The sequence below is a fragment of the Camelus dromedarius genome, chromosome 18 (assembly GCF_036321535.1).
Source record: "Camelus dromedarius isolate mCamDro1 chromosome 18, mCamDro1.pat, whole genome shotgun sequence".
Taxonomy (NCBI): Eukaryota; Metazoa; Chordata; class Mammalia; order Artiodactyla; family Camelidae; genus Camelus; species Camelus dromedarius.
The window spans coordinates 11,461,236-11,477,530 of record NC_087453.1 but is presented as its reverse complement, the minus strand read 5'-3'; the positions used below and the strand labels follow the sequence as shown (position 1 = coordinate 11,477,530).

Genomic DNA, 16,295 nt, shown 5'->3' with positions numbered 1-16,295 from the left:
CCCTCTCTCACTCACAGTACAACCACAAAGCTTTCAATGGCTACAAAGTCCTATGTGGTCCAGCTTCCAATGCCTCTTCCAACTTCCTTGGACACTCTTCCCCTCATTTACTCCTTTCTTCAGCCAAACTGACATCCTTGCTATTCCTCAAACATAACAAACACAGTATGCCTCAGGACCTTTGCACTTGCTGTTTCCTCTGCTTGGAACATTCTTCCTCTAGCTTAGTGCTTCTCCAAGTGTGGCCCTGGAACCGGTAGCATCAGTATCACCTTTGACAGTATCTTTGTTAAAAACGCAAACATTTCTAATAGCCCAGACCTACTGAGTCAGAAGCCCTGGGCAGGGGCGGGTGTGTGTGTGGGTGGGTGGATAGGGGGCACCATCTGTGTTTTAACAAGTACTCCAATTAACTTGGATGCACAACAAAGTTTGAAAATCACTGTTTCACATAGCTCCTTGGTCCACTCCCTTGGTTCCTTCAGATTTTTCAAATGTCCTCTTATAAAAAGAAAGAACTTCCCTGACCCCTCTATCTAAAATAGGACTCCCCTAGTATAACTCCCAACTCCCTTATTCTTCACAGCACTTACACCACAAGGTGTATTAGATATTGGCTTGTACATTTCTTTCCTGTCTCTCTTCCTGCTCTAGATGTAAGCTCCCTAAGAATTCCCAGTGCCTGGAATACTACCTGGCACAGAGTAGGCACCTGATAAATATCTGGGCATGAATGGACCCCTTCAGTGCTCAGAAAGGAAACTGGGACCAGAGAGGGGCAGGGACTTTTCCAAGGTCGTGAAAGGAGCCGGGCCTCCTGACTGTCAAGATACAGGATCCGCTTTGCTGTATTAGGCTTAGCGTGGCTGTGTGGCCCACCTCAGAAGCGTGGCTCATTGGAGGCCCCCCGGCACACTTCCCTTCCCTTTTAAGCTGTGAGTGGTTTAATTTGTGAACGCTGCTGCCTTTCATGTCCCAAGCTGCGTCCCTGCTCCCTCTGATCTCCGAAGCCGCCCAGGTCCTAGTGCGGCTTGTCGGCCCCGCCCCCCTCAACCCAGATCAGGAGGCTCGGTAATTGTGACTGATTTTCAAAGCCGCCTGGAGTCTCCATAAGCACCCCGGTGTTGGATTTGCTTCCCCTTCAAAAAGTTGCTCAAATGAAATAAACTAATTTAATTTCAGCTTCCTCCTTCCCCCTCCTGGGTTCCCCTAGCTTGTCCGAGTTAAGTCCCCACTTTTTCCTGAGTGGAATGGTGAGTCAGTGGGCTGGGAGAGGGAGGCGAGGCAGGACTGGGGCTCCTTGGGGAGCTGGGGGCTGGCTCTGCCTCCTGCTCTCTGGGTGACCTTGAATGAGTCCTTGCCCTTTTCTCTGTCTCATTTCCCCCATGTATGGCACAAGAACCTAGCCACTCCAACAGTCTGGGAGCCAAGCCCAACAACTTGCTCAGTCACTGACTTGCTACGTGACTGTCAGTACATCTCCCCGACCCTGAGCCTTGGTGTTCCCATCTGTTCAACGAGGTTGCTCACATCAGTCCTGCCACCTCTCGGAGCTGAAGTGAGAGTGAAGTGATGATGGGCAAGCCACTGTGATGCATATGGGGCTGCATCTCCCTCTGAACCCCTCATCTCCTTTCATTCTCTATCCTGCAGCAGAGGGAGATTTCTCAAAGGCAAGTCTGCCCACATTACCTTCTTGCCTAAGCCTTCCCCAAGTGCTTTCCTGAAGAATATAATTCCAGCTTTCTTCTCCAGCCTCATCTCTCTGAGCTTTTCCATGTGGAAACATGCAGTTTTGGGTGAAGAGTTTGAGTCCAGTAGTGGGGGCTGCTGGACCTGGGAAGTCAGAGGCTTAAGTTACCTCTGACTTTCTGTGTGACCTTGTACCCATCACTGCTCCTCTGAGCCTCAGTCTTCCCACTTGCAAAATTGATTTCTAAGTACTCCCTGGGCTGGGAAAATCCATGGATCTTTGTCACGGACAATCTCCCAATTGATCTCTCCAGCTCAGACTTTCCTGCTGAAACTGGGTATTGAACTGCCTTTTTCAAGAACTCTACTTGGCTTTCTAATAAGTACTTCCAACTTAGCACATCTGAAATCAAACTCTTGATCTCCTTGCATCCCCCAGATCTGCTCCTCCCACTGTTTCTCCCATCTCAGTAAATGGAGATTCCACCTATTTAATTGCTCAGGTCAAAATCTCGGTAGCCATCCTGGAATTTTCTTTCTCTCACATCGCACATCTAATCCATTAGCAAATGGTTTCAGCTTGACTTTCAAAATAGATCCAGAAGTCGACCGCTTTTCAGTCCCCTTACTGGTACCACCTTGTTCCAAGCCACCATCATTTCCTGCCTAGGTAATTGCAATATCCCTCTCAGTGGGCAATCTGCTTCTGCTCTGACCCCGTCCTCCCCACCAAATCTTCACAGAACAGCCACAGGATCATGTTAAAATTAAATCAGATCATGTCACTCTTCTGAACAAGCCCCTCCACTGACTTTTCAGCTTGCTCAGCATAAAATGCAAAACCCTGACTACGACCACCTTGCTGCATGATCTGGTCTGCTCAGAGGGGATTCAACTTTGGGGCCTTTCCACTGCCTGGAACCCTCTTCCTCCAGGGCCCATGCCCTCACTTTCTTCAAGTCTTTGTTTCAATGCCATCTTCCTAGACCCATGATCTGTTTGTTAACTTGCTTCCTGCCTGTCTTGCTTGGCCAGAATGTACCTTCCAGGAGAGCAGGGAGTCTGGTCTGTCTTCTCATTGCTGTGTCCCCAGTGCCTATGCATATTTGTTAAATGAATGAATGAATCCATTCAATAGATACACAGCACGTCACACGCACGCACGAGTCTTAAAGACTGTGCACATGCACATCTGTACATGCATGAGAAAACATATGCACACCAGATACACGTGCACACCCCTGTGTGTGTGACCACCTCCACCCACATTCACACCCTTGCCGTTCCCTCTTTTCCCACCATCCCTTTGTGCACATCATTTTCTCTGGTCCACTCCCTTCTCTTCCATTACTGGCTACCTGCCTGTTGCCCACCAATCTGCCAGATTTGGCCCAATCTGGGGTAGCTGGGGATGACTGCACTCTTCCCCAAGAACCCAAAAACCCTTGGCCCCTGACATGTAGCTGGAGAGCTGCAAGGCCAAGAGAGAGGCAGTGCCAAGCCCTTGGCCACCGTACATCAGCAAGGGAACATGTTCTAGGACCCCAGGCCACTGCTCCCCGTCCAGCCTGGCCGGCAGGTGACTCAGGCTAACGTTGTGGGGACGGAGATGGTGGCTACCAGTTTGTCCCTCACCCCATGACTCCAGCTCCTACTAAGAGCCCCAGGCTAAGTGGGCTTTGATGGTCAGTCAACTACCTGTGGGCCCCCCAGTGGGAGGGACAGATTCATCCAACCTTTCTTTTCAGGGTCCCGCTGCTGTGTGAATGTGTTGCTGAGTATGGCTGCATCTGAGGTCTTCTTGCAGATGTGTTTTAGTGTGTGTCATGCCTTTTCTACATGGACAACGTGTGTGTGCAGTGCCTCTGGGTGTTTGCGGCCACATCCAGATATGGGCAGCTGAATCTGTCTGGGGACTTGCCATCTCTGTGAGCCTGTGTCCCCAGGTGGCTGGGTCTTGGTGTGCTGAGGCTTCCTGTGGGCAGCAGATGAAGCTGTCTGGGTGTTACTGCATTGACTATGCCCATGCCTGTCTGCTCAACCTCAGAACGGTAATAATGTCTGGTTGTGGCTTTTGCCTGTGTCTGTGGAGGTGGCTGTGTCTGTGCATAAGCTCTTTCTGTATGAGGTGCTGTCTCCTGGGTGGCACTGTCTGTGGCTACGTCGGGTGGAGGGCCATGTCTGATTGTGCGATGGGGCCTTGTTTCAGCTGTGTCCCACCCTGGTTGATTCCGGTGGTAGGTGTGCCCGTGTTCAGCTATGCCTGCATTTATGTGGGGGTGGCGACTGAAGGCCATGCTGTATCTGTGTGGAACTGAAGTCTGGTGGAGGGCCGGGTAAAGGTGGACAACCGTGCCTGTGTGTGTGACTGTCCAGTTGTTGCCGGTGCACGGAGCCATGCCTGAGTGGTGCCAGGGACAGGTGGACAGCTGAGTTTGTAAGTGGGGCTGGGCCTGTGTGACAACGTGTGGGGGTATGAGCATGTCCAAGTGTGTCGCTGTGTCCACATGGAGGTCCATGTCCATATCGGCACTGTGTCCATGTATGTGCCTGAGGTCATCTGTGTCCCTCTGTCCAGGTGGCAGCAGTGACTGCCCAGGACTATGCTTGAGCCCGTGTGGGCACCTGGGCTCACACCTGTAGCCTCTGCCCTGGGACAGCAGTTCCTGTCTCCCCTGTCCCTCCCCGAGGCAGGCTCCCCTTCCTTCTGCTGTTCTGCTGGCTCACCCCATTGCCCCCCCCTGCCTCCCCCTCAGAGCCACCAGAGCCCGCAGGCAGCCCACCTGTGGGTGAGAGCTCGGCCACGCTGCCGATGTAGGGCCCGTGCAGGAAGCGGGGCTCGCTGTCATTGATGTCCTGCACCTTGATGATGAACTCTGACTCGGGCTCCAGCAGGCGGTTGGTGGCGCGATCCCGAGCCTGAGCCCGCAGTGTGTAGAAGGTTTTCTGCTCCCGGTCCAGGCGCTCCATGGCGTGGATGTCGCCTGTCAGCTCATCGATCAGGAAGATGGTCCCAGCACCCTCGCCTGAGATGGTGTACTTGATGGCCCCGTCACCCTCGTCTGAGTCCGAGTGGATCTGGGGAGGCAGAGAAGAAGGCATCGTAGAGACTATGGTGGGAGCTCCTCTGGGCATCCCCCCTTCAAGTTCCACGTCTCTTCTTTAACATACCCACTCTTCAGCGAAGACACTGAGGCTGGGAAGCTACACATCACCCCAGTCCCAGGCCTCACTGACAGGTCTGGAGTATTTCACCAGCCCTGCCCCTGAAATCTACCTTCCCCTCTGAAGCCAGAGCAATCAGCCTGAGGCAGATCTGAACACATCCCCATCCCACTGCTTACAACTCTCAATGGTTCCCTGTTGCCCTTACAAAGAAGTCAAAGCCACCTCCACATCTCTTGGCTCCTGCTTTGAGGACCCTGTCCTTATTTCTCTGCCTCCTGAAAGTTTACTCATCCTGCAAGGCTCAGATCAAATGCTACCTCTTCCCTAAAGCTTTTCAGGATTCCCCCCCCCCCCCGCCTCTGCCACCCCATTTCCCTCCAAAATCTTTGTAATACATCAAGTCACCATCATCATGCTCAGCCTGTAGGATAACTGTAGCCATGCTTTTCAAACCTTAATGTGCATGTAAATAACCTCAAGTTCTTGTTAAAAAGCAGATTCTGACTCAGTAGGTCTGGGGTGGAGCCTCACAGTTTGCATTTCTAACAAACCTCCAAGATGCTGTCCAAGACCTCACTCTGAGTTACAGGTCTAAGCTTCCTAGGCTCAGAGCCCCCAGAGGTTAGGGTTGGGAACTTCTTACTCATCTGCTACCCAGAGAGCCAGCCTCAGGGCTTGGCACATGGTGGGGACAGGGAGTCAAGGGACAGAGGAGGAAAGGGAACCCAAATTGGAGGAGCACCTACTACACGCCAGGCACTGTACTAAGCAATTCACACACTTACCCGGTTCAGAGTTCTTTAAAAAGAAAATCCCTACTAGAGTAGGTTTTGCTATCTGTACTTTACAGAATTTTTTTTTTCTATTTTCCTGCTGAGGATTAGAGAAGGAGGATGATTTGCTCAAGGTCAGACTGCTGGAGAAACTGGTCTCGTCCACAGCCTGGGCTTTCTCACTCTATCCCCAGCCCCTGGGGAGGAGCCTCTGGGGCGGGGGAGAAACAGGACATCCTGGCCTAGCCTGGGTACCAGCATCATCTCCCTGTTGAGTCCTTGCACAAGTGGCTATACCTCTCTGGGCCTCAGTTCCCTCCTCTGTAACATGCGGATCATAATAGCACCTCGCTCCGAAAGGTGCTGTGGGGCTAATTGAGTGTAAAGCCCACATAAAGCCTTTAGCACCTGCTTGGTACAAGGTGACACTTACAATATGTAACAGCCAGCTTGGCAGAGGCACTGCCCATGGAGCGGTACCACAGCTCCTGCAGGGCCAGGCGGGTGCCCTTCGGTTGCTGGATCACGGAGAGGTCGGAGGGGCTTAGGGAGTTGGAGCAAGGGAGAGGAGAGGGACTATTGACCGCAGGTAAGGAGCTTTTTCACTGTGTTAAGAACCACTACAACTACACTGGTAGCTACCAGCTGAAAATCAGCCCTGCCTAACACATAATAAGTGTCCCATAAATGGTAGTGATCGTTATTATTAAATTATTACTAAATGTTAGCCATACATAACTGGGATTTAATCCAGGCACTGTTGAGCTCCAGAACCCAGGCTGTTTTCAGTGCACCAAGATCTCCTGGGCAAGGAACCAGCAGAAAGATTGTTCTCCCAAATAGAAACACCCAAGTCCTTATCCTCCAATGCCCAAATCTCTGGGCAGCTCTCAGCAGAGGAAAACGCATTCTAATGAAACCGGTGACCTTGGGCAGGTCCCTGCTCCTCTCTAAGCTTCTGCAGAGATGGGATGTGAACAAGGACATCCATAAAGCCCCTTTCAGGCCAGGACACCATGCACCCCAGCCCACTCAAGCAGGATAACAGGTGCCAATGAGGTTGTCACGAAGGGGGATGAAAACCCACCCCTTGCCACGCAGGAGGAGCCTGGGTATAAATTCTGCTGGTGGAACTTTGTGTCTGAAAGGTGGATTATAGAAGTGCCATTTGGAAGATTGAATGGCCCATAAACATTTTCATATTTCATTAGCCGATTAATGGGCATCTCTCTCTTTTTGGCGAGTCTGCTGATTCTCAGCAGAAATTGCGGGGAGTAAATGGAGGCGTCGGGTGGAACCTTTCCGGGTCCCCGTCCTGTTATAGATTGCCCCAATTAATGCCCGTCCTGGGCTCCACCGAGAAGCCTTCTTCCTGTCCAGTTACTGTTAATAGATTTCTCATAAGTGGCTGGATTGTAAAAACCTCATAACTCAGTTTAATACCCCCAATAAAATTATCTCAAGACATCGGCCCTGAATCATCGGCAGTGCTGAGGATGAGGAGACCTGTCTCTCCTGTTGGCTGTTTGCACTTTTCCTCCACCTTTACCCAGGGGAGATGGGGACAGGAGAGGGTAAATTTGTTCCCTCTTAGGATGCTTCCACCCACTTCCTAATCAGACCTGTGGCCGGCTTATTTCATCAGCAAACATTCCTGAGCAGTGTGGTGGAAAAGACACCATTCGGGGGAAGGTTTAACAGCTATCATCTTATTTGTCTTCCTCACTGTCATATGAAACATCATTATTCTTCCCATTTCTCAGATGAGAAGAATGAGGCACAGAGAGGAGAGGTCATTTGCTTTGACACCCAGCTAAGTGCGAGAAGCCAGTCTCCTGACCTCATCGCTCACTAATGTTGTGATCATGGGCTTGTTCATTTGACCCCTCTGGGTCCGTTTTTCCATCTGAGAAATCAAAGCAGGTCCTACCTAGCATGGTGAGGATGTGGTAAGGATGTGGTGTCATGAGGATGAAACACGAGCATGTTTGTATGACCTGAACACTCTGGAAGCAGTTGTCTCCTCTTTCTGTCTCCTGGGTCTCCAGCATGTCCCTGCAGCCAGCCATTGATATTTTATCTCAGACCTGGGCCAGGGATCACTTGCCAGTGAGGAGGGGGAAGGAGAGAGTGGAACCTAGTGGTGATGTCATTGATGGTCTTCCGTGAAGCATGACACAGAGCTCACGCTGGGGCCCAGGGACTATTCTCTGGGGACTGCATAGTCAGACAGGGCTGGTCAGCCCAGGGAGGAGCTAAGAGCTTGGAGCTGCAGATTTGGGCTGGGCTGGGGCTGCCTGCCCTGCCTGCCTGGGTGGCTGGCTCTGGAATGGAGCGGGAGTGCCTATGACTCTACCCCAGAAGGGTATTTTCAAGACTCTCAGTTATGAGCTGGGGGCTGGTGAGTGCCTACTATGTGCCAGTTGTGTTGCAAGCCTCTGCAGAAATCTAAGTTAACCCTGTGGCATATGTAAATGTCTCCCCATTTTCCAGGTGAAGAGACTGAGAAGAATTGAGGTCTGTTTGACTCCAAAGCTCAGGTTGGTCCCTCTGCAGCCTCTGGAATCTGTTTAGTCCGCTTACAATGTTTCCGGCTAAGGAAGAGGGAGAAAGGAGGAGGGAGTGCGCTGCGGGGCAGCCACTGGGCTGCATGGCTGGGGGAGAGGCCTGTACCACCCTGTACACTCAGGCCATAGTCATCGGCAGCCTCTTCAATCTGAGCCTCTTATTTCATCATTTGGAAAAGAATTTCAAATCACTTATCAAGAGAGGGGATGGGCTTTGGATTCAGGAATGGCTGGGTGCCAGTGTCAGCAAGACGTTACGCTCCTCTGGGCCTCAGTTTTCTCATCTATAAATGAGACTGATGTTGCTTCCCCACAGATTCCAAAGATTCATCAGATAACATGTGGGAGCTCCTCGCACACAGTAAGTGCTCAGCGCTGATGAGCTTCACTTCCTTTTCCATCACCTGGTCTCAGGAAGGACTGAGGTTCACCTAGTTCATCCCTCCACCCCATCTGACACAAGAACCCCAGGCTCAAATCCCAACACACTAGAGACACAGGGGCCACCATGCAACATCTTCTTGTCTTTTAAACTCATTTTGTTTCTTCATTCAGGCAGCCTTCCCAGATGCCCTCCTATTTGCCCTCCCCCTGCTCTGTACCCTTGCCCCACGCACACTCCCCTCTGCTCCACACTCCTCTGTAACACCTCCGTGTTGCAGTCCATCTGACCAGCTGCCATGGGCCTCAGGGCCTTTGGTTTGTCTTTGTCTGAACTCCCCATGCCTGGCCCACACTCGGTGTCCTGACAATGCGTGCAGAGAAAATACAGGGGGAGTGGGAGAGGTGAGTGTGTGTGTATGTGAGCACACATATGTGAGATTGTGAGCTCCCTGAGGATCAAGCATACATCCGTTTGTTTCTAAAGCACCCAGTACAGGTCACAGCACCAAACATTGACTAAATGAATAATGAAATATACAACTGTCATTAGAATTCCCCAACTGTCTTTGGGGATTTCTGGATGATCCAGTTCCTCTGTTAAATCTCGGATACACAAGAGCTAGGCTAGGAAGGAGAGTCATGGGGCACTTCTAGACCCTCTACCACTACCTCCTTGATATCCCATAGTGATCTTGTGACTCAGAGATGATGCTCTTCCCATTGTATAGATTGGCAAACTGTGGCTCAGCGAGTGCGCACATCCTACTGAAAGCCACACAGCAAATAAAAGACAGCCGGAGGCCTGTCTGACTCCGTATCCTGAGTTCCTTCTTCTGCCTCAAGTGCCGACAGCCCCAGAGTGAATTCCCCCTCCCAAAGCCCCAGCCCTGGATCATAAACAACGTGGAAAACACAAGAGTGATGGCTTCTCATCCCGGGGGGCTGAAAAATGGGATTTATGAGGCCATTAATTACTTCCTCCTAATTAAATCAAAATTAAATGCGAGCAGAGGTACGTTTTCCTTATTAAAGACAATTAAATGGACGGTGCGGCTACGCAAATAAAACGAGTCCAGGATTTAAACGGAAAGCAAATCAAATAAAAAGCCTCCCCCGGAATGAGGGGGTCTGTTCATGCCTGTGCTCCTCGTAAACCAGGAGTTCATCAATTTTCTTTAAATATTAGCAACTTAATTAAATCTGCTCTCCTCCCCACTTTAATCCTGCCGTATATCTAAAATAGATCTCACCGCCCACAGGAGTTGGTCATAAGTGCTGACCCCATAATTCTCTCTTTTAAAAAAAAAAATTAAAAATCCTACAAAATCCACATCCAGCTGACAGAAGCCTCGAGGGAAATTACAGTTTGGAAAAGAGATTAGTCAAAGTACCCAGATTGTATGGAAATGTTGGGAGGTTGCTTTGAGGGTGGGTATTGTGCGGTGAAGGGAAGAGGTGGGTCGGGCTGCCAAGGGGGGCAGGACAGTAGAGGGAGCTGTCGGTGTGGGGCCCTGGCGACAACCACAGGGGGCCCAGTGGTTCCCGCAGGTGCCGACAGGAACCTGGCGGTGAGTGATGGAGGAGGCGGTTGTAAAATAGGTTACCGTTGGGCGCCCAGGGTTCACTGGCGGATGGTGCTGTTGCTAAGCTACCTTTGGAATTCGACAAGGACGGATGCTCCGAGCGGCTCTCTGGGGCGGGGGACGGGGAAGCAATGAATTAACTGAAACCGTGGAGAAGTCCTTTCTCCCTGAAGAGCCAGAGAGCGTGGTATGAGTGAGTGTGTGTGTGTGTGTGTGTGTGTGTGTGTGTGTGTGTGTATGCTGGCATGTGTGCACCCACAACCACTTGTACAAATGTGGGACTCGGCTGGAAAGGGACAGGTCGTTTTCAAGAGGCGGAGCTCATATTCCTAGAGTGAGGGGTGGGTTGGCAACCACCTCCTCCCACTTTGTAGTGAGAAACTGGGACATCAGGTTGCCAAGAAGGCTTTCGGGATTTGGGGCCGGGGTTCATCATATCTGTATATACTCGAGGTGGTGGAAATATCAGGCAACACCTATCATAACAGAAGATGATACTTACTGAGCACATACCAGGAGCTGTCCAGGTTCCTGACACACACTAATTCACTGAATCCTCACCACAACTCTTTGAGGAGGTGCCAGAACAGCCTCACTCAGCAGACAAGGAAACTGAAGCACAGAGAGGTTAGATAACGTGCCAAGGTCAGAGAGGGACTAAGCAGCAGGGATTTGAGTCCTGGCAACCTGGCTCTGGTTGGCCCCCAGCACCACACACTCTACCATCTTTCGTAAGAAAGGGCGCTTTGGGCAAATTTTAAAAAGAGATGGAAACTTCTCTTTCCTCCCTGCATGGAGTGCTTTTCTGGACGTGGCCTTGAGAGTAAGAGACGAGGGCTCTGGGTGAAGATGACGGAGGGGGAAGATAATGTAGTCATGACAGCAGTGGAGATGCTCCAAGAGGTTGTTGTGAAGAGGAGAAGAGAGACCCCCGAGGCCAGGCACAACGCTTGGCTCATGGTAGACGCTTAATACAAGATAGCTAAATTGCACTGGGTCCAGAGCCAGTGTCAGCAGAGCCTCTTCTCTTGGGGTTGGTTCTACCACAGTGTTAGTCTCACCCCATCTCTGCTAATCAAAACTCCCTAGAAAGCTGACTGGGCTTGGCATGATGTTCTCTGCCTCTAGCCCCAGTTTCCCCATCTTACAATGAAAGGATTTACTAGGGCCCTCCCATCACCAACAGACTGTGGTTCAAGGAGACAGGGGTGGCGTTTGAGATAATGGCTAGGCAGACACAGATGGAAGTGGTGAGTCAGTGGCTGGTTTCTCGTATCTTTTCAGGATGTGGGTGGCTGAGGGGGCCATCTCAGAGCCCCAGCTGCTGGGCAAACAGACAGCTGGGCTGAGATGCCTGAGACCATGACAGCAGACATTTAGGCAGATGTGTCAGAGTCCTTCGTTGACTTTCTGGGGTTTTCCTGGACCAAAGTCTCTCTTCCAGGCCTGGAGGTCTTGGAGAGGTTTGGAGAATCAGGCTGGGAATGGCCTCCAACACACTCAAGTTCAAATCCTGTCTAAGCCACTTGCCCACTCTGTGACTCTGCCCTACCTGCACCTGGATTTTCCTGCCTTACAAAAAAGATTTCCACCTTGCAGTTTAAGGGTTAAGTGCTCCATACGGGCATAATGAGAAAACAACCATAAACAACCAACCAGGCGGCAGGCTGAACACTTTCTGTGCTCAGTTTTCTACTTTAATCCTTTTACAACCAGAGGAAGTGGGCTCTCCTGGCCCCACTTTTGCAGAAGAGACTGAGGTCCAGAGAGGTGATGTAACTTGTTTAAGGTAATATGGTTAACGGGTTGGCAGAACCAAGCGTCAAACTCAGGTGTGACGGCTCCAAAGTCTGCATTCCCAGCTACCTCATGCTCAGCTGACACTGGTTCCTCCTTCCCCCTCCCCTCACCCCATTCCACTGTCTTACTGTCCTAGGGTCTGCCACTAGTTTGCTTGGTGACCTTGAGCAAAGACGTGAACCTCCCTGTACTCTGTCAAATCCTCATTTTGCTCAGTTTTGGGGATCAACTTCAGCCACGTGTCCAGAGGGGAGTGTAGCCAAGAACCAGGGATTACTACTGTATCTAGATGGGTGAAAATCTGGGTTCCTGGCAAGACTAACGCACAAGTTTACATCAAGACTTTCCTCTCCTTGACAAAGGTCCTGATCCTTGAGCCTTGAACTGAGCAGCTTGGTCAGCCTCCCAATTCTCAGACTCATTTAAGCACACAGGAAATTCCACAGTTGGTCTCCCTCGCATCTCTGCTGACCAAAACTTCCTGGAAAGCTGGCCTTGGCAGAAGCCAGAGAACTGTCCCTGGGCACTGCCCCGCTTTCCTTGCCCTATGAGCACCCTCCACCTCAACATCGTAACTGCTGACAAGTCTCTGAATAAGCCAGGCTCCCTCAGGCCTCCAAGACTTTGCACAGTCTATGCCCTCTTCCCCATTAGCCTGAACTCCTACTCAAACATCAAAACCCAGCTCAGGCATCTAGAAAACACCTCCACGAAGCCAGCCAACAGAAAACCAGTTATGAAATGCCTCGGTGTCCAGGTACTGACCTGTGAAACTTTTTATGCACCAAGGTATCTCTGCTACTCTGGGGACCCCCCAAATGGCAGAGGCTGGGTCTCACTTGCCTCTGTGAGTGGGCAAGTGAGACCCAGCCTCTGCCTCTCCAGCACTGCACCTGAGAGGGGCTCAGGGATTGAATGGATGAACGAATGTCTTTCTCCACTCCTTATACTCTTAGGACACAATTCTTCAGCCATACTAACCAACATTTATTCAGAGAGTTTGAGAAAGCAGCTTTCATTCATTCATTCACTTAATGAACAGTTTGTGAGCAATGCCTGTGCTAGGCGCTGGGGGTTTATGGTGAGCAAAACAAACACAATCTACTAGGAAAGACACACATTAACTGTGTAATCAAACAAACACATGCATAATTAAGTGTTATGAGGGAAAGATACGGGGACCTCAGAGGGCACACAACAGAGAGGGATGGCCACATGCAGGGGGATCTGTCCCAGCCTGGTGTGGTCAGGGACAGCTTCTCTGAGGAGGTGGCATTTGAATGGAGGCCTGAGTGTGAGATACATAAGCAGTAGAAGGAGCAGGACTGAGCAGTTCCTGAAGAATCTAAGGAGGGGGGTGGTGCTGACAGGAGCCTGTGGGCATCAGAGGAATGGACCATCAGAAGGGCATCAGAAGGGTGTTGTGTCCCAAATGGGAGTGAGTATGGCAGGCATGGAGGCTGGAGGGGGAGCCGAATTTTTGCAGGCAATGGGATGGAATCTGGGCTTGACCCCAAGTGAATGGAAACTATTAAAGAATTTTAAGCAGAGCAGGGCGAGTTTGTGTGTGACATGATCAGATCTGCAAACTCGTTCTAGATGCATTTAGCCACAGGATGGACCGGGTTTACGTATGAGTACTCTCTGCTCTGAGATGCAATGGGAGAGAGACTACATAAGGAGACGGGAGCAGAGAGAAGACCCAGTTGTCCGCCTCCGATCAGGGGCAGCTGGGAGGAGGCAGCAGGGACTGGGATTTAGAGGGGAGGAGAACTGGAGTCCCTCGCGTCCGGCAGCGGGCGTCTCTGGGGTCCTGGGAGCAGGACAGAGGGTTCGGGGCCCCACTTTACCTTGCCCACGTACAGGGGCTCGGTGCCCGTGTACTCCTCCACCACGAAGAACTGGTTCCACACCCAGCCGCGCTTCACGCGGCCCGCGCCCGGCGCGCCGTACTGCGCAGCCCCGGGCGCCGACGGCGCAGGCGTGCCCGCCGCCCGCAGGGGTCCCGGCAGCGGCGGCGCTGGCGGCAGCAGCAGCAGCAGCGTGAGCGTCAGCAGCAAGGCGGGCGACAGAATGGCTCCCGCCCGGAGCCCCCGACCGTCGGGTCGTGGTCTCATGCTTGGCCTGCGAGGGGCCCGGGCCCAGGTGCATGGACGAGAGGCACCGGGGCGTCGCCGCTCGGTGGCACAACGATGCGGCGCCGCGTCACATGGTGGCCTCAGCGCGGCCGCCGGCGCGCCGCCCCCGACGGGGCACCCGGACAGGCCCCCGGCCCTGAACGCCGCCCAGCCGCGGGGGCGCCCGGCTGGAGGGGGAGGGGGCGCGGCCGCACCCGGGGCATGGACGGCCCCCGGGGGTCCCCGCCCGCGCCCCCCTGGCGCCGCCGCCGCGGCAGGATCACCAGGCGGCGCCTCGGCGGCTCCAGAGTCTGGGGTGCGCCATGGTCTTTGCGCGGTGGGGTGCTGGCTGGGGCCCTGCTGATCCTTCGGGGACTAGTGGCCGTCCCGACCAGGAGCCTGCGGGAGAAACAAGAAAACGTAAGAGGAGGCTCTCTGTGGGGACAGGGCAGGTTGGGTCTATCTCTTTATCCTTTAGCTACTAATTAAACACCTATTGTGTGCTTGGCATTGTGCAGGGTGGGACAAACAAGACATAGAAATCCCTGCCTTCTTGGACCCATATTCTAGTAGTCCTGCCCGCCCCCCCCCCCCCCCCGCGCCCTAGACGCTTCCTTTCCACTCCTAGCCCACACTTCTCCTTTCCCAGCACCACCCCCTTTCCTTGCACCCCCCCTTTCCTCGCCCACCCCCCCAATCCAGCTCTTTCTCCTGGTTCTCCACCAGCCCACGTGCCTACAGGGGCAGGACCTAATTAGCTGCTTTCCCTGCGCCTGGCTGACCATTCTCTCCAGCCCAGCCTACCCCCTAGATAACCGCCATCTCAGAGAGGAAGGAGGCCCTTCTAGAAGGGGTCTTCAAGAGCTCCCAGGACTCAGGACTCCTGGGTGCACAGTCTGGCACCCAGCCTGCCAGCCACCACTCCTGCCCTCCCACAGCAGCCCCTAGAGGTCGTTCCATCCAAAACAGGAACCCAGGGAAGGTCCTCTGAACTCATGTGAGTCCCTCCACATCCCGTTTCAGGGATGGGGCACCTGAGTCTCAGAGGGCCTTACTTGGAGACTCCCTTGTGTGGCTTTGGGTACAGTCACATCCCCTCTGAGCTTGCCTTTGGGGTCTCCCACATCCCCCCCGAAGACCTTCCTTTCCCAGAGTCTGAGAGACACTTCTCCCCTTTCCTAGACCAGCACTGCCATCCCCAGATCCATCCATCTCTCCTTCCCTCCCTCCATGAGATCCTGCTTTCAGCAAGAAAGGATCTGAGAGACTGACTCCTACTCAAACCATAATGATGAATAATGGCTTAATGTGGGTGTTTACAGGGGACAGCAATGCTGCTTTCGTGGAGGCGTTTCAGGCACTGAGAAGCATGTGTGGGGCTGAGGGGCTCAGTCCCCACTTATCCTCTCCCTAAGCCCAGTTCAGTTCAGTTCAACAACTCCATTCCTCTTAGCTTTGACTCTGGGCCAGGTTTGGACTGGATGCTAGACAAAGATAAATAAGCTCACAGTTTAGCGGAGAGAGACAAGACCCCCAGTAACAACCTAAATGCTAGGTGGTGTGTGATCAGGGCTATAAGAGGGAGGGGCAGCCTGGCCCCTGCGGGGCTCAGGGAAGGGAGTGGGTACAGGTGTCTGGAAGGGGGAGGTGGGCAGGAGGGAATCAGGGCTGCTTCTTGGAGGAGGGGGTATCTGGTTGAGTGGGAAGAAAGGGATGGGCATTATGGCAGAGGAGTATGCATCCAGGCTGGGGGTAGTCTGTCTAGTTTGGGGAGTCAGGTTGGAAACGTGAGATATGAGGTTGGGCAGAGTATCTGGGAGTTACTGACCTAGCCCCAGCCCGGTCCTCAAGACAAGGGAAGTGGCTGGAGTCTTTTGGGCAGAAGACATACTGATCACCTTCTGTGACCCAAGACCACAGTGGGCAATTCTCATCCCTTTAACTCACTAATTCACATGAGTCACTACAACTGTAAAAGTTGGTGTCTTATTTATACCCATTTTGCATATGCTCAATTCCCTAGTGCTCTTTCCCAGTATCAGCTCCAGAATTCCTTTATAGAAGGGGTTCCAGGGTAGGGAGTCATGTGTTGGGAGGTGGGGGTGATGCTGAGGGGATTAAAACTGCATCTTAGGGCAATGAGAATGAGAAAACATCAGCATCATCCATAGGGAAGAGTGGAGGGGAGGAGTCGAGCCAGCTGTTCCCTCT

The 16,295-nt window shown here is 52.5% G+C and overlaps 1 protein-coding gene across 1 annotated transcript in view; it reads right to left on the bottom strand.

Moving 5' to 3' along the window:
- Window positions 1-14,234, bottom strand: part of CDH22 (cadherin 22) — a 69,285-nt gene extending 55,051 nt beyond the window's left edge. The window contains exons 1-2 of the mRNA XM_031433703.2: window positions 13,818-14,234; window positions 4,476-4,770 (exon numbers count right to left, since the gene is read on the bottom strand). Of these exons, the coding sequence (XP_031289563.2) occupies window positions 4,476-4,770; window positions 13,818-14,084 (562 nt within the window). The 5' untranslated portion in view covers window positions 14,085-14,234. The remainder of the gene's footprint in view (window positions 1-4,475; window positions 4,771-13,817) is intronic.
- Between the last annotated feature and the right edge of the window lie 2,061 nt (window positions 14,235-16,295).